Below are 17,205 nucleotides of genomic sequence, written 5' to 3'. Positions count from 1 at the left end.
CCTAAAAAACCCTAAAAAACCCTAAAAAACCCTAAAAAACCCTAAAAAACCCTAAAAAACCCTAAAAAAACCCTAAAAAACCCTAAAAAACCCTAAAAAACCCTAAAAAACCCTAAAAAACCCTAAAAAACCCTAAAAAACCCTAAAAAACCCTAAAAAACCCTAAAAAACCCTAAAAAACCCTAAAAAACCCTAAAAAACCCTAAAAAACCCTAAAAAACCCTAAAAAAACCCTAAAAAACCCTAAAAAACCCTAAAAAACCCTAAAAAACCCTAAAAAACCCTAAAAAACCCTAAAAAACCCTAAAAAACCCTAAAAAACCCTAAAAAACCCTAAAAAACCCTAAAAAAACCCTAAAAAACCCTAAAAAACCCTAAAAAACCCTAAAAAACCCTAAAAAACCCTAAAAAAACCCTAAAAAACCCTAAAAAACCCTAAAAAACCCTAAAAAACCCTAAAAAAACCCTAAAAAACCCTAAAAAAACCCTAAAAAACCCTAAAAAACCCTAAAAAACCCTAAAAAACCCTAAAAAACCCTAAAAAACCCTAAAAAAACCCTAAAAAACCCTAAAAAACCCTAAAAAACCCTAAAAAACCCTAAAAAACCCTAAAAAAAACCCTAAAAATAACCCTAAAAAAACCCTAAAATAGAACCCTAAAAATAGACCCTAAAAATAGATACCTAAAAATAAATTTTGTCACGTGACCCTAGTTAAGGAGTAGAAAGCCACAAATAACTGGTTTGCTGGCTCCAAATAAACCTGTTTGCTAGGTCGACGCGTACCACGGAAATGATACATATATCCTAGGATTTTTTCGGACTTAGACCTTCCTTTTTTAGTCTAACCGTTCGGATAAATTATTTGTAATCTATACTTAGATTAATTTTAGATCTTACGTCATAACTGACTCAATCTGAAACAATCTAGGAGTTTCCGGATGAGACCCGATTTGGATAATGATTCCTTTTTGGGTTACCGTTCACCCTCTCTCCCGAGAGTCCGAGAGGCGTGAAAAAAGTATAAAAAGAAGACAAGGCTGAAGAGAAAAGATCGAAACAAGCACTTGTCCCGCAGTCTTCTTTCTCACTCTCAGTCACTTTTTCCACTTTTTCACAAAAAAACCCATCCTACTTATCAAAAACCCTCAAGTTCCTCTCAAGATGGTCAATACTCACGCTGCCCCCGGCCCCTCCTCATCGTCAAGCTCTGCCCGTGGAAACCAGGATGTCTTCCAAGTCACCCCAGGTCAACAAGTTCCAGGTCAGGCTATGATCGATGCCGATGCCGAGATGGGAGGAGGGACTGCACCGGCAGACCTTCCCACCCTCGAGCAGCTCGTCGCTCGTCTCAATAATCATATTGGGAATAGTGACACCTCTCTGAACCCTGGTTCCTATCTTCCCTCTTTCAAAAAGGGAACGATGACTGACAGGGTTGCCGCAGACATCTTAAGCAAATTTGTCAATAAGGCGGCCATTCTTTTGGATAAAATCCGAATGGCTCAGAAGATTCTGCGTGAAGTCAACGCTAAGACACAACTAGGCTATTGGGGACATCTTACTGTCAACAATAACCGTGTTACCCTGTCAAAGGACGTCCTTGCTACACTTAGCACTTCGTTTGACAATTTGTTAGTATCGGCCATTAAAGCTGACAAAGCAAATATCATCCAACAATGCCAAAGTGAACTCAATGACACCCTCCCCAGACAGCTAGCGGACACCCTTTCATCTGCCCTTGTGGCCGTTGAAAACAATTCTCATCTGAATAATCTGGGTAAAGACTTCACCTACAAGCTGATTCGTGCCACTGCTATTGAGTTTTCTGCTCAAGTGCAAGTATTACGAGCCACTGCAGAATTCCAGCAATTAAATCTTGGATTAAAGGTATTCAAGATAATTGTTTCCCTTTGGTTTGCTCCACGATTAAATATAATCTATTCTAAGATCAACTCTACTTTCCCTCTAGAATACCAAGAAGGACGCCTCGAAGAAGAAGCCAAGCAAACCCAAGCCATCACGTCGACAGAACGACACCAACAAATACAAAGGACCAAAAGGCCCATCGATGGCGAAGAAAGACAAGAAGAAAGGTGGTCCCCCAACGTCCTCCAAGAAAACCACCCATGTAAAGAAAGGAAAAGGCCCCGTGAAAAAAGCCCCATCCCCTCAGAAACAAAAAAAGTAGATTTACATGATTTTGTCGGAGTCAACAATATGTCTTCCGTACAATCCATCCCCCATGATATTCTTCAAGTCTTAAATAAAGGAGTCAATTTCAATATACATAAACCTCCCAACTATGTTGTTCTGAGCTCAGAACTAAAGAAATTGCGTAACCAACTTTGTAGGAATATTAATAAACTAGATATTAATCTAGCTAATGTTCTGTTCGATGCCTACAAACCTCAGTTAATTAATAATATAACTAAAATCAGAGAAAACAATCCTCACAAAAAACTCCTTTCCAAAATCAACAAGACCATTAACTTTATGCTTACCCATAAACTTATCATTGGCCCTGCTGATAAAAACTTAGGACTCACTATTATGGACCTAGACTGGTATACATCCCAGACTACGAAACTTCTAACAGATACTTCCTGTTATGTCCCGTGCCCTTCGTTCTCCATTGACAATATGATAAACTCACTCTTTTCTATAGTCAATCTTAGTCCTCTTAGAATTAAAAATAAATTACTCTCAGAAGCTAAACTAATAAGAGATAATGTTAGAACCAATCCTAACTTCTATACTGTCCCAGTTATGTATCTTTTACCTAAAATACATAAGTCACCACCCGGTGCTAGACCTATAGTCCCCTCTTTCCCTTGGATAACACACACTATTAGTCAGTTTGTCGATAGAAACCTGCGCCCTCTACTTAATGAGTTCCCTAGAGATCTTCCCGACACCCCCACACTAATACGTTATCTAGAAAATTTTGACTTTGATCCTTACTGCCATTACTCATTAGCAGCTTTCGACGTCATCAACATGTATGGTAACATCGACTTTGAAGAAGCCAGAAAAACCATACTACACTACTTCTGCAATCATTCTTACAATTATGAAATCCAAATATGTCTGAAACTCGCAGAATGGGTTAATAAGAACTGCCTTGTCTCTGACCTTACAAATAATTACAGACAAGTCAAAGGCTTAGCTATGGGAACTCCCATGGCACCCACCATAGCCCGCCTCTTTGCATGCTGCGTAGAGAAACAACAACAATTCCATGGAGTTTTTCCTGACAACCTTCCAGTTGGCACTAATTCCCCAATGTTTTTCTATAAACTCGATTTCTTTGACATCACCCTGTTCCGGTATATAGATGATGGCTTTGCCATAATCAGAACTACCAAACATGATAACCTTCCCTGGTCTAAAGAGACATTCAATCTTTTGAAACCATACATTGACATTAAACTTCATCAGATTTATGCCTCTTGTCAAAGTCTTAATATCACTATCGACCATGGTAACAATGGTCAACAAGTAGTTATGCTCGACCTTCTTATTTCTGTCGATAACAATACTAGTCCAACCCGATTTACTATTGCTCCTTTCGACAAACCCGTTAATAAACACCTATACACTGATCCAGATACATACTACCCTAGGAAATATGTTTTTAACTGGATTAATGGTGAAAACCAAAGACTAATTAGAAACTCTAGTCAGTCTTCTTTCCACACCCATGCCACAGCACAATTTGCCCAACATCTTCTTAATAGAAACTACCCCTCACATGTAATCAACAATCAACTCAGATTACACTCATACGATGAACGGAATACTCTTTTGTACCCGGCACCCTCGTCTCAGAAAAATGATACTATTATCAAAAAAATGTTCCTCCATAACATCCCTGGACGTGACAAACTTGAACAGTTTGGACGTATGATTCTACGAGATATCCATACCCTCAAACCTGCCCGTTATGAGAATACACAAACCACATGGATAATTTATAAAGGCTCCAACCTGCGCAACCAGTTGAACACCTATAATAAAAAGATTCTCCAATCCGCCCCAATAAGGAGTCGATTGTAGATGACTAGTTCAATGAGATCTCTTCCGTATCTTATATTATAACTAGCCCTCATCCCCGACAAAATAGGTCCGGTTTTTTAGACTTAGTAAGTTTTCTTTAGATTTTTTAGGAGTTTTCTCAGGTTCATGGTATAGGCCAGAGCTGACCCTCCTTGACCCTAACCCTAAAAATAACCCTAAAAGAAAACCCTAAAAATAACCCTAAAAAAACCCTAAAATAGAACCCTAAAAATAGACCCTAAAAATAGATACCTAAAAATAAATTTTGTCACGTGACCCTAGTTAAGGAGTAGAAAGCCACAAATAACTGGTTTGCTGGCTCCAAATAAACCTGTTTGCTAGGTCGACGCGTACCACGGAAATGATACATATATCCTAGGATTTTTTCGGACTTAGACCTTCCTTTTTTAGTCTAACCGTTCGGATAAATTATTTGTAATCTATACTTAGATTAATTTTAGATCTTACGTCATAACTGACTCAATCTGAAACAATCTAGGAGTTTCCGGATGAGACCCGATTTGGATAATGATTCCTTTTTGGGTTACCGTTCACCCTCTCTCCCGAGAGTCCGAGAGGCGTGAAAAAAGTATAAAAAGAAGACAAGGCTGAAGAGAAAAGATCGAAACAAGCACTTGTCCCGCAGTCTTCTTTCTCACTCTCAGTCACTTTTTCCACTTTTTCACAAAAAAACCCATCCTACTTATCAAAAACCCTAAAAATAGATACCTAAAATAAATTTTGTCACGTGACCCTAGTTAAGGAGTAGAAAGCCACAAATAACCGGTTTGCTGGCTCCAAATAAGGAGTCCCCTTAGATACTCAAGTTGGCCAAATATGAGACGCCCTTATAAAAAATAAAAGTTATTTCCATACAAGTCATGTGGGCCATGTGGGTCATGTGAGCCGAAATATACATGGAAGTTCAATCTAACCTGTCTCTAAGTCCATAATCATATGGGAAAACCAGTTCTCATATGTAAAAGTCATTCAAATGAATCTCAATCCAAACCAAACTTTGGATAATGACAAAAGACACTAATATAAAGCGATCTAGGGTAGCAATTGAAGTTTCTGAAGAAATTGAGTATCCGTAGTGACATAAAAACTGACTTTGGAAACCAAGTATAGCTTGGTAGACACTTGTCTAAAAAAATGTTTCGTTGAAATTAGTAAAAAAAGTAGAGCTCTATGATAAAACCTTCAAACTTCACCATATTTTCAGGTTAAAAGGACATGTCAATGCTGAATCCAACTGTGGTATTTTTACAGCGACTTAGTTTACAAAAATAACAATCCTTGTTGTTTAAAGATGAAGGAGAGACTATAAATTCCAGATATTACTCTATTTAGAGAATTCAATGGCCATTTTCTTGACAACCGCATTGCTGGTTCCTTGGAGTGCATATATACGACTTATAGATATAGCTTTTGGCTACTTGAATCTATATTTTACAATGTGTATCGCCATTACTGACAGAGTAATATTACTTTTGAACGAAAGAAGATGATCATAATCCTGATTATTTTCGATGTACAAGTTCTTTGAATGGAGGTATCCTACTGAAGACTTAACCGAATCTTTTCAACTTTTTTTTAAATCGTACCGATGGGTCTTCCCTACCAAATATATGATTTTCAGTCTTGTAGATATTCTCCATCAACAGAGAATGGATTTTCTTTTTTCATCGTTCTGTAAAAAAAAAAAAAGAAATGAAATCCTGATTTCTGATTGGCTATTTTGATTGTGCTCTCTTTGATTGAATTGGATTGAATAGTTTTTAAATCAAATATATACATGTAAAAAAAATTTTTTTTATTGGCGCTGCCGTTTTTGGTTCCCAGATGTATTTATCGTTCTTTGTAAAGAAAAATACCGTTCAACCATATCACTTAACTCCCTTGCTGCGTCGGGACATCTCACAATGCTATCTGAATCATGGAGGCCCTTTTTGAGTATCTCCAAAGATTCAGTAACCGCATCAGCAATCCTCTCTGCCTCAGCAACCTCCTCTGCTTCAGCATCCTCTACCTCCAACAGGGCATCACTGATGCTTGGGTTAACATCCCCTTCCAGGCCATCTTGGTAATTCTGGATCATAGCATGTCTATCAGGGACCCTCTCAAGGACATCGTGTATGATGTGGAGCGGTGGGTCTGGGTTATCCTTATGAACTTGATGCAAAAGATACATATGTCTGCAGGGGCGCTGAGAATACATAAAGTACTGACAGTTACATCTTGAGATAGTTTGATTCGTGGCAACCACGAAATAATATCCGCCAGATACGGAGAACGAGCGCACACAGTAAACGGTTCGGTCACCCACTTGCTGCTCGTGAACAATGCGCTGTGGAAGGTCTTCTAGTCCATCTAGAAATTTTCTTTGGTGAATGTCATCTCTCTCGCCTTTTGAATGTCGCCCATAGCGCCGCACGGTCTGCATTGCCATCATTTGGTAAAACTCATCTACATCATGAGTTAAGATATAAATCAATCTATCTCCTCTGCAGTTTGTATAACCTCGTAAGAAGTGCGACTTAAGGTGGTTGTGCCAGGACTCGACGTAATTGTTAGTATCCATCCCAGCATAAAACTTTCCCATACGATAACATTTCATCCACCTTCTCCTTCGGTCTTCACTGAGGTAGCGTTCCCTAAAATAATTCCAGACTTTGCCCTCATTATGATCCTGCCATTTCAACTCGAATTCTGAAATAAGAGTCTCAGCTCGCGTACGGTTTGGATCAAACAAAATTCTACGGAGCTCTCCCATCGCTTCTTCCCTCAACTCCTTAGCAGCCTTGTCTTGCGTTGCACGGATAACACTTCGAAGCTTGGTGCTCCAAGCTTTCATAACATGCCATAGACATAAATGAACTGTGGCTGAGTCTCCAAACGCCAATCGGATTGCTTTATATTCTGCTCGAGCATCATCAGTGGTGATGTATTCAGGTGAGCCAATGGTTTCTCTGATATGTGTCAACCATCTTGCCAACGGTACATGGCTATGATCGTTCGTAAGCAAGAAGGCAACTGGGATAGCACTCAGACTTTGTGGGTTCCGCACAATTATGGTGTAAAGCTCGTGTTTAGAGCGATTTGTTCCATGTGTTGAATCTAGCCCAATGTGTTTAAAATTGGATCCATAAACTGATTTCTGGAACGGCGACATAAACCCATATGCAAATCTTGCATGATTCACTCCGTCTATTATGATGTGGTAGGCGAGTGTGAATACAGTGAAGCCCTTGTCCTTTAGTTTGTCCATCCACAGCCTCATCGAGACTAAGTCATTCTTTTCAAGCTGACTCTGCCCACTTGAATATTTATAATAAATATTGTACACATCCTCATACTTCAGGACATGGTCACGCTCTAAAGACCCTCTTTGGTGTCGCGAGAATGCCTGGCTACCAGTCAGGTTTATCCTTGTCAGAATCTTTCTTGTACAGAGACCTAAACGGACAAGGTTTCGAATTCGCGATTTTGTTTCTTCTGTCACTCTGAGATGCTGAAAGTCCTCGAGACTGGCAAGAGTATGCCCAGTGTGCTTGTAGTAATATATCACACGCAGCTGGTTCCTTTCTCCTCTACTTGCGAACTCTTCCATATCGGGTTTTACGTCATGAACAATTAGCCTGGCTTTACAGCCTACTTTCTTGGTCGGTTTATAAACATTGCGAGTTTTCTTGGCTGGCCTCTCAAGTAGTTGATCTTGGTCAGTAATCTTTTTTTTGCGTGGGGCGCCTGCACAGTGGCAGAAATAAAGTTGAAATGAACGCAGTTTGCCTTTGCTATCATTGTCGTTGGTGATTTCAGAGTCTTCATTGTCTTCATTTCTACCATTTATCTCAGAGTTGCCTTTATTCCAAATAAAAAAGTGATCGCTGCCATCTCGGTCTTTCCACAGTTCAAAGTCCCTTTTGTCCACATAGAATACGTGCGGCAAATAATCGTAGTCCTGTTTCTTAATCCTGAGGCCATCAACAATATCCTTAATCTTAGCCTCTGGGACCGTCGACTCAATCCAAGAGTATTCTTGTAGCTGCGCAGACACAATTGTAGAAGCCAGACTGATTGCACGAGCCTCCTTATCTTGACTCAATCTCGATATATCCTCTACTTCTTCTACGTTATTTTTAGATGGTGCGAGAGCATTCCCATAGGTGCTGTCTTCACCGGATGGTTCAACTGGCCCCCACACTATTTCTGGCTCGGAATCTGACACATCCGAAGAATAGTCTCCACCATCATCACAGTCGTGCTCTTCAGGATCCGTATCAACGTCGCTAGCTTCATCATGATTGTAGAATTCGGAGCCTAGCTCAAGGTCTTCAGCTGCATCCTCACCGTTACTCGAAATTAAGGTATCAGTGGTGAGGACCTATAATTTGCATCAAGAAAAATAATTAATTATAAGCTAATCGAAATAGCTAGCATGTTCGTGATATTTATAAATACCATTGTGGACGGCTAATATTATCTATCTCAGAGAGGAGGAAGACAGAGAGTTAGAAATGAAGTAGGCTAATTTGAATTTACGCGTTTTTTTTTTTTTTTCTTTTTTTTAAAAAAATAAAAAGGTTACCTGGGACAGGAGATGGACTACAGAAACACGAAAAGGGCCTGAATGGAGTCTGCAGGAGAGCGATCCTGACATAAATAAAATAGTAATGAGCGATGGAATAGGATTAGATGGCGATTGTGATTCGGAAGAAGCAACTGGCAGAAAAGGGTGGATTTAGCAAATAGCCTACTACGTCACCTCATTATAAATTCTAACAAAAAAATACCACTACGCAACTTGAGTATTTAAGGGAATTCGTATGATGGATGAGGAATAAAAACAAACGGAGTGGCTTAAGTTTGCCCCCATACGTGTGTACGTAATTTTATTTTTAGTGAGCACATCCTATTGCCACTCTTTTTTTTTTTTCTCACGCATCCATCTTTTTTTTCTTTCATCCCTCTTCCTCTAAGCATTTCTCTTTCAATCTTCACATTAACGCCAACATTCTTGCTCAGTTCACTTTAATCAAACTAGCTCTCTGCTGGTTTACTGCCAATTACTTTTTTTTTTTTTTTTTTTTTTTTCAGTGCGCAATTAAACCAAGATGACTCAAAAAATTATGCTCTTTTGCATTCTCGATGGCGACTCTTCCGCATTTAAAGTCCAATTGGATGCTGATGACTCAATTGCTGCTCTCAAAAAAGCAATCAAGAAGGAAAAAGAAAACGACTTCCGAGAGATTGTTGCCGACAAATTGAATCTCTGGCATGTCTCCATCGTAATCGGAGACGATGAGGACGAAAAAACCATTACACTTTCAGAACACCCAAATGCAAAAAAGCTTTGTGCAACAAGCAAGATCTCTGAGATTTTCGGCACTACACCAGAAAAGAAAACCATACACGTCATTGTCCAGAGGCCGTCGGCAGGTAAGAAGCCGTTAAATTCTAATTGTGCCTGTTACTGCGGCATGCCATGTGGTGACGCTTGTTGTAATCATTGATTATGTCTAATGATCCTTCGCATTATTGCGGTATAGATCCGTCTACTTCCACTTCGAGTAAGACTCATTTGTTTAATTGGCTTTCTCTTTTTTTCATAAGGTTAATCATCGCACATGTGCTTGACGACTTCCTCTGATGCTTATTTTCTTTTTTTCTTGCAAATTTCTATCATTGCTTCCTTTACCAACAGACTCGGAAAAAAAGAGGAGGGCCGAAGACTTATGTAAGCTAATTCTCCCTTAAGGATTGGAACCGATTCCTTATTTTCTCTTCTGACAGGTCTTGCTGTTTTTTTTTTCTAATTTTTTTCAGTACCGCGACTTTTGAAAAAAAAGAGGTGGACCGTCAATGAACCGATCAGATTCGACGAAGTTAATCAGGTCTACTATGTGGATCCTGCGGACCATGACAACAATGAGGAAATACTACAGGGCGTTTTTGACCGCGAGATAGTGATGCTCATAGGCGCACGTGCCTCTGGAAAAACAACACGGTTGTATCGACTTATCACCCAATTAGCTGACTTTGGATATCGCTGCCTCCCGTAAGCCAACTTCTGTGAAAATGGATAAAGTGGATGCAATGTATGCGCTAATATACCAGTACTGACCCTCTATTTTTTATTTAGACTATCATTTGAGGGAGTTGCCGTTGGCAATAATGAGCCTGATTTCTGGAAAACTTTTGGAAATGCTCTTCGCCGCAACTATAAAGTCGATGATATTACAACCAAACGAGATTTTCTCGATGCTTTCGGTCGAACTAAATTCAAGGACGAGAAGATTGTCATCTTGGTTGACGAGTTTGATTTACTGTTTAACGCAAGCGACGAGATCCGCAACCAATGCTTACAGGCGTTTCGAGCAATCCGACAGAACAACCATTTATACGCCATTGACAGTATTGTCTTATGTGGAACCTTTAGTCTTCAGCACCTTAGCACAACAGGTCAACACATACCCCGTTCAATGTCAACAATACTATCAGGAACCCGTATTTCACTCTTGATCAAACGCAGCAGCTCTTTAATGACTATGCGAAGATGAGATGATTAAAATAGATGATGAGATTATTCGAGACATACACTGGAAGTCAAATGGGTATGTTTTTTAAGCTTAGTTAACTCTCCACGAGTTGATGTGCCATTCTAATACAATGAATTGTGCTCAATGTCAATAGTCATCCAGGAATGATTTGTCTTTGTGGACGCTCCATTCATGAGATCTTCGCTCGAAAGTCAACGACTCGACGAATTGTCTCGATTACGATACATGGCAGGACTTCTCCACAGACAATCAGATGAGAGATGCTTTCGACCATACTTTTAGAAGGATGGTCGATTCACTTTTGAGTGAATCAGCTACAGATGCTGTTAACTTCTCCGAACAGATTTTATTGGGTATCTCGGCGATATATCTATCTCAGACATGGAACAACAGAGATTGGCAGACTTCCTAACTGCAGAAGGGGTGCTGATAAGACTTGATGGCAGTAACTACCGTATGGCCTCAGCATTCATTGACTCGTTTGTGAGGAGATATATTATTCATCAAAATATCCCCACGCTCCTTCGGAGTCACCCCCCAAAGGAAAGTCAAGGAGGATTATTGGATATTCTGGAGACTATGAAGATTGCTCTTCGATTTTTCGATAAAAACTTGATTATACAGTCGGAATATCGATCATACAAAAGATCGGGGAGAACAGTTAAGGTTATGGGTGGATACAATGCCAAAGTCCTCCGGGAGAGCGTCTATGACACGGAATTGATGAGGATTCTCACCAACTGGCTAAACAAAATAGAAGGATATGGGATCATTAGCCAGTGGCACCTCCATGAGCTTGAGGACCACAAATATAGTGATATTGTCATCAAGAAAGCAGGAGAGCCGACGGTTGTTATCGAGCTTTTGGCTACAGGAAGTCAATCTTCTATTAAGGACTGTATCAGCAAGACGCCAACTTATAAACGCTTACTCTCAGCAGAAGAAGCTTGGGTTGTTCATTTTACTCGGGAGGACGACTACCTTGAGCACCCATACTGGCAAACCGACGCGGAACTGGACCAAGGGGTGAATTTGGTGCATTTCTGGCACGATAGGAGTTTTGATACAGTGAAGATGAGTGCTCACTGGAAGGACAAGAGTGGCAATAGTCAAAGAATTGACAATGAGCTGTTGACTGTCTAACAGCAATTCTATTTTTTTTACCAACATTGTACGGACGTCCCATTTTGTTGACATAGGCTTTATAATTTTGCAGATCTGTTTGAATAGCTGTTACTTTGTATATTGGGGACTTTGAGCACTTAGTACATTACATTTAAATGTAGCTTGAAATGGTCAGCTTTATTACAGCCTTTTGTGATAAATGTGTAATGAAAATAAATGCACTTTCAAAGTTAATTAGATATTTATAGTGCGTGCCAAAACTGATGCAATAAAATGCATTTTTCAACATTCATTCCTCATTCTCCTTCTTCTTCTTTATGATCCTCCCTGCCACCACCGTTTCTCATTCTCATTTGTCTCACCTCCATGGAGTCTCATCGTCATCGCCATCAGTGGCCTAATTAGCATTTAATTGCAATTTGCTTTCAGCATCTCATTGCATCTATTATGGCACTTAACAACTTCTTGTTTTTATTTATTCCTGTTACTTCTCTTTTCCCCTAACGATGTTCCCTCCTTTAGCCTTATATAACTCCCTCATCCTCTTTGGCATACCGCAGTATAGTTTGTGTAAGAATTCAGGAGGGATATGTGTCCATACGTCTTGGACTCTCTCCCAGAGATCCTCCATATTCTTTGCCTTGTCTGGATAATGATCCAACTGCACCTTCATGTATGCCCATATGTTTTCTATTGGGTTGCTGTCAGGAGAGTTTGCTGGCCTGTTCATGAGAGGTATCATAGACTTTTGGATATACAGTGGCCATCAAAGGTCATTCAATGAATCAGTGCTCCTAATCGGTACATTCGATTCAATACACCTTCGAACCGAAATCGAATTGACCAAGGTAAGGTTCATATCGAATCGAAACCGAATGAATATATATTGTCGAAACCGAATCGAATGTATCGAATATTCGATGCATTCGGTAAACCGGAACATTCGGTGCTTCGATTGTACCGATTCAATCCATTTGATATACCGAATCATTCGGTACATTGATAAACCGATTAAAATCTTTATAAATTTTTTCTCACGGCACTCTTAATCAAAATGTGGATTTAAATCGTGGATTAAGAAAAATATTACCATGAAGATAAGGTTAAAACACATGTTTATAGAAAATAAAGCCTAACAACGAGTGCGAGATATCTGGTGCGTTATACTTAAATACTCAACTGCGGCATCAGGACAACAAATGTGTTTGCATTCGCTTCAGTTCGCCTCATTTCCTTTCCTTTTCCTTTTTTTTTTTTTTTTTTTTCTCTCTTTTCCTTTTCATGCATTATCTCAATTAAGCCCAAAACATCTCTTAAAATGAGTAAACGAAGTCGTCGAATTATCGAGGAGGAAGAAGAAGAAGTATATATTGATTACATTTGCCATATTACTTTGTATTAATGTCAAGGACTGACAGGACGATTGCAAGAGAAGGTAAGTGATTTAGGAACAAGAATGAACTTAGGAGATTCAAGAATAGTTTTATGGCAGACTGAGGTTTACTATGTTACAAATCTATCATATTTATACTTGTTTGACTGAAGCGGAGACGCGCTTCAAGAACTCTAAATAAAGCTTACTCAAATATTTCCTAAGGACTTTTACCATATGCGGAACTCCAAGTGTTGAGTTAACTTAATACACAGGATCCGAGGAAGATATCTGGTGCAATCTTATTTCAAGGTTCCTTGGCACTATAAGCCTTGGTTATTGGTTTATAGCTCTTCTAGAATCCTTGGAGCTATTCACGGAGCTAGAAAACTAGGAGACGCGACTTGGCTTGACAGGCAAACTATGCATGGAGGAATGAGTGAAGGAAATGAGCGGAACAAATTAATCAAGCACACGTGATCTTTTTCAGATTCGAATCAGACAAAAGTCATTCATCAATTCATGAGCTAGACATTGCTTGCTGTTCGTGACACCATCCTTTTTCTTCAGAAAGAGGACTGGAGCACCGTATGGTGAGGTGCTCGGTGAGATTAATCCTTTTTGTAAAAGATCAGTTAGCTGCTTCTTCAGTTCATCAAGCTCAGCGATCGACAATCTGATGACAGGTCGGACAGGTGGGTCAGCATAAGGGTCAGTCTCTATACGCATGCTATCACCTCTGTCAGGGGGAAGGCCATCAGGAAGCGTTGTATAAAAGACATCAGGGAATTCGACTTGAACGATTTGCTTGATAGAGTCCGGTAGTTCAGAACTACTGCTAGAGACAGGTACTGGAACTCGAACTTGGGCGAGGAATACAGAGGCATCAGGTTCCGAGGCAACGGTAAGGAAGTTAAGAGCAGATATGACGGAAGATCGCTGTCTAGGCTTCCTGTCGATGCCAGTGCAAGGCCACAAGACCGGGGTACCTTGGTATTCAAAATGCAGATCATTTGTTCGCCAATTGATGCGAGGGTTGATATCCATCAGCCATGGTTTACCCAAAATTAGGTCGTATTTGGATAGAGGATAAACAATGGCGTTGATTTTATCCTGATACGCGTTGCGGGCGAGGGTGAACGTGGCTGTGTGCTGAGCAATTGTCTCGGTACCGTTGGGAAGAATGACAGGAATGGGTCTACCCTCAATTAGCGGAACATGTGTGTTCTCGCAGAAAGAGGAACTTATGACATTGCCTTCGGCCCCTCCATCTACAAGAATGCGCGCAGGTCGACCATTCACTGCTCCAATGAAAGTAAGGAGTCGGCGAGAGTTTTTATGTTTGTCATAGGTAAGGCTGAAGGATTGAAGGCGAATTTCGTTACGACAATGGGAGTGGCGATTGGATGAACTAGGGGTAGATGAATGAGTGGAAGTGAGTGAAGTGGAAACAGTGAAAGGATCAGTGGAGGGGAAAATAGGGTCGGAGAGGGGATTGTTTTTTAGCAATGAGGAATGAGTAGGGGAATGGGGATCAGGATGAGGTGAATACTTAGAGAGTAGATGTAAGGAAGTAGATGCAGTGGGAGCAATAGAGTGATCAGAAAGGGGCATGGATGTTATATTTGTGCACAAAGGATTTTTATTTGTAGTCATCAACTGTAACTGACCATGCCCTCTATTATCCAGGGCTTGAAGGCTGGGGCTAGAGGGGGCGAGGCAGGCCTGGTTTACTGCTCGCCCTCCTCTTTTCCCGACTCAGAAAGCGTATGGTCATTGTTTTCTATATTAAAGACAGAGGTGCGTTGGCATTGTTCGGCTCTATGACCTCGGTTCCGGCATCTGAAACAACGCCCCTCACGAACGCAACGTTCTCGTTCAGCTGCTGTGAGCTTGGGTAGCGAGCTTGGCTTGGAGTGGTTTCTGTTTGGTCGTTGCTGATGGAGAGAGGTGTACAGGTTGGCAACCAACATTCTCATGTTATCGAGATCCATTGGTGTAGGGCCAGAATTATTCTCATGATGGGGTGATAAGGCGTTCGGGGTAGCGGATACAGGGGTGGCATCGATGGGATGTAGAATACTGTGGACAATGGTCGCCTGCTCAATGGCATCGTCCAACGTCTCTGGCTGTCTAAGTCTTACCTGCTTGCTTGTTTCGGGCTCAAGGCCTAGCATGTATTTTTGCAAAGCAGAGTCTTTGTCGAGATTTGTAGCCAGACGTAGGTGGCTTCTAAACTTGCTCGTATATTCTGCCACACTCATCCTTCCCTGACGAAGTTTATCCAACGCTCGGCGAGCTGCATTCGCAGAATCTGGAGGGGTGAACTGACGGAGGAATGCTTTACGGAAGTCAGCCCAAGGTGTATCGAGATTCAACCCGGAATCTCTCCACCATGCCTTGGCTTCGCCATTGAGACTGAGGACAGCGTATCGAACCCATTTGGATGGCGTGAGTGTGACAATAGTGTAATACTCCTCCAGGCTGTCGACAAAGTTTAAGGCTGCAACAGCGTTAATAGCTCCTTCGTAAGGCGTAGGCTTCTGTGGCTTTAGGACCGTGGCGAGGGTTCTGGCTAGGTCATTCTCAGCGGCTTCGTTGGCTTTGGCAGTAGAGAGGGCCTGATTAAAAGCAGTAGCTATGGCTTCGCGAATGTTCAGAGGAAGATCGATGGACGAAAGGGCGTTATTCAAGTGTTCCATGGCGAGGGGTGAAATTCAATGGTAATTGTAGTTCTCTGGGTGTGGTCGTGGTTTCCTTTGCTACCAATGCAAAAATCAAGGTAGTGTTCTAGGGGGATCTAAGGGTGCAATAAAGGTATCTTTATTCAGGGGGAACTATGCTACAGAACTAGATAGAAAAGTAGACCTATTTATACTAGTTAATATCCTGTTGCAAGGAATGCTCTAGAAATATGGGCGAAATACTATGTTGCACAAAATTATTATAGTGATTTCGCTTGCATTGTGGACTAGAAGCTTTGCTCTACATCCAACTTTTTGGCTCTTCTTAAAGACGCGCCTCCTTGTTCCTGCCCAGGGTCTTGAGGGGAATCTTGAGAGGAGTCTTGAGGGGAGTCTTGTTGAGCGGTTTGAACGCGATTTTGGCCTCGCGAGTCATGGTTACGGTGGCATTCGTGGGTTTGAAAATAAAAGTATTTGCTTCTGCCATCTGCCTTATTATCTCGATGTACACGGCGCATCCAAACAAAATAATGATCGAGACTATCCTGTTCAAGCCAAGCGCTGAAGTCCTCCTCGTTCACGTAAAAAATACGGGGCAGGTAGTCATACGGTTCTGTACGGGAGTCGTTTACAATGTCTTTGATCGTTTCATCATCGAGAGTCGACTTAATCCATTGGTAATCATGCACCTCCGAGCACAAAATCTCAGTTGCTATTTCATTGGCGTTCGCAATGACACTCTCGTCTAGTTCTGGACTCTCTGAGCCACCCGGCATGAGTGAGCTTTCCCCGGTACCAAAATCCGCAGAAGGATGGATGCTAATGGCTTCAACAGGAGCTGCAGATGATTCAGGCTCTATTTCTGGGTCGGAATCCGAAGCCCCACTCGAATAGTCATTGTAGTCAACGTTCCACGAGTCCCGGTCAGAGTCTGATTCCTCGCTCCCATGCTCACAGTCAGAATCGAATTCTTCTAGATCATCAGCGCGATCTATTTCATCTACATCATCCAACAGACTATCCTCAATAACTTCTGAACTCTACACAGAAAGCAAGGTCTGTCACGAACAGCAAGCAATGTCTAGCTCATGAATTGATGAATGACTTTTGTCTGATTCGAATCTGAAAAAGATCACGTGTGCTTGATTAATTTGTTCCGCTCATTTCCTTCACTCATTCCTCCATGCATAGTTTGCCTGTCAAGCCAAGTCGCGTCTCCTAGTTTTCTAGCTCCGTGAATAGCTCCAAGGATTCTAGAAGAGCTATAAACCAATAACCAAGGCTTATAGTGCCAAGGAACCTTGAAATAAGATTGCACCAGATATCTTCCTCGGATCCTGTGTATTAAGTTAACTCAACACTTGGAGTTCCGCATATGGTAAAAGTCCTTAGGAAATATTTGA

The 17,205-nt window shown here is 41.0% G+C and overlaps 4 protein-coding genes across 4 annotated transcripts; 3 read left to right on the top strand and 1 right to left on the bottom strand.

Annotated features, from left to right (window-relative positions):
- The first annotated feature begins 1,065 nt into the window (after positions 1-1,065).
- On the top strand, positions 1,066-2,274 carry BCR41DRAFT_365908 (hypothetical protein). Its single transcript, XM_022026188.1, has 2 exons — positions 1,066-1,889; positions 1,972-2,274. Exons 1-2 carry the CDS (start codon positions 1,164-1,166, stop codon positions 2,188-2,190), a joined length of 945 nt encoding a protein of 314 aa, XP_021875097.1. The 5' UTR covers positions 1,066-1,163; the 3' UTR covers positions 2,191-2,274.
- Positions 2,275-9,175: 6,901 nt separating this feature from the next.
- On the top strand, positions 9,176-10,621 carry BCR41DRAFT_402652 (hypothetical protein; the record flags this gene model as incomplete). The annotated part of the gene is made up of 4 exons (XM_022029330.1): positions 9,176-9,500; positions 9,611-9,631; positions 9,888-10,119; positions 10,204-10,621. The coding sequence occupies 4 exons, from the start codon at positions 9,176-9,178 to the stop codon at positions 10,619-10,621; spliced, it is 996 nt and encodes a 331-aa protein (XP_021875096.1).
- A 533-nt stretch (positions 10,622-11,154) lies between these two features.
- BCR41DRAFT_18787 (hypothetical protein) lies at positions 11,155-11,922 on the top strand. Its single transcript, XM_022019799.1, has one exon. The coding sequence runs from the start codon at positions 11,201-11,203 to the stop codon at positions 11,762-11,764; it is 564 nt and encodes a 187-aa protein (XP_021875095.1). The 5' UTR covers positions 11,155-11,200; the 3' UTR covers positions 11,765-11,922.
- Positions 11,923-16,089: 4,167 nt separating this feature from the next.
- Positions 16,090-16,991, bottom strand: BCR41DRAFT_402648 (hypothetical protein; the record flags this gene model as incomplete). The annotated part of the gene is made up of 2 exons (XM_022029329.1): positions 16,090-16,840; positions 16,939-16,991. 2 exons carry the CDS (start codon positions 16,989-16,991, stop codon positions 16,090-16,092), a joined length of 804 nt encoding a protein of 267 aa, XP_021875094.1.
- Between the last annotated feature and the right edge of the window lie 214 nt (positions 16,992-17,205).

The sequence above is a fragment of the Lobosporangium transversale genome (assembly GCF_002105155.1).
Source record: "Lobosporangium transversale strain NRRL 3116 chromosome Unknown BCR41scaffold_104, whole genome shotgun sequence".
Lineage (NCBI taxonomy): Eukaryota > Fungi > Mortierellomycota > Mortierellomycetes > Mortierellales > Mortierellaceae > Lobosporangium > Lobosporangium transversale.
Note: the sequence above shows the minus strand (reverse complement) of the source record. Positions and strands in the feature narration are given on the sequence as shown.

What these genes read in the sequence shown, in the direction of transcription:
- BCR41DRAFT_365908 (XM_022026188.1), top strand. Translation starts at nt 1,164, where the DNA reads ATGGTCAATACTCACGCTGCCCCCGGCCCCTCCTCATCGTCAAGCTCT. An exon ending in AATTAAATCTTGGATTAAAG is followed by an intron (nt 1,890 to 1,971) that starts GTATTCAAGATA and finishes CTTTCCCTCTAG; the next exon opens with AATACCAAGAAGGACGCCTC.
- BCR41DRAFT_18787 (XM_022019799.1), top strand. Translation starts at nt 11,201, where the DNA reads ATGAAGATTGCTCTTCGATTTTTCGATAAAAACTTGATTATACAGTCG.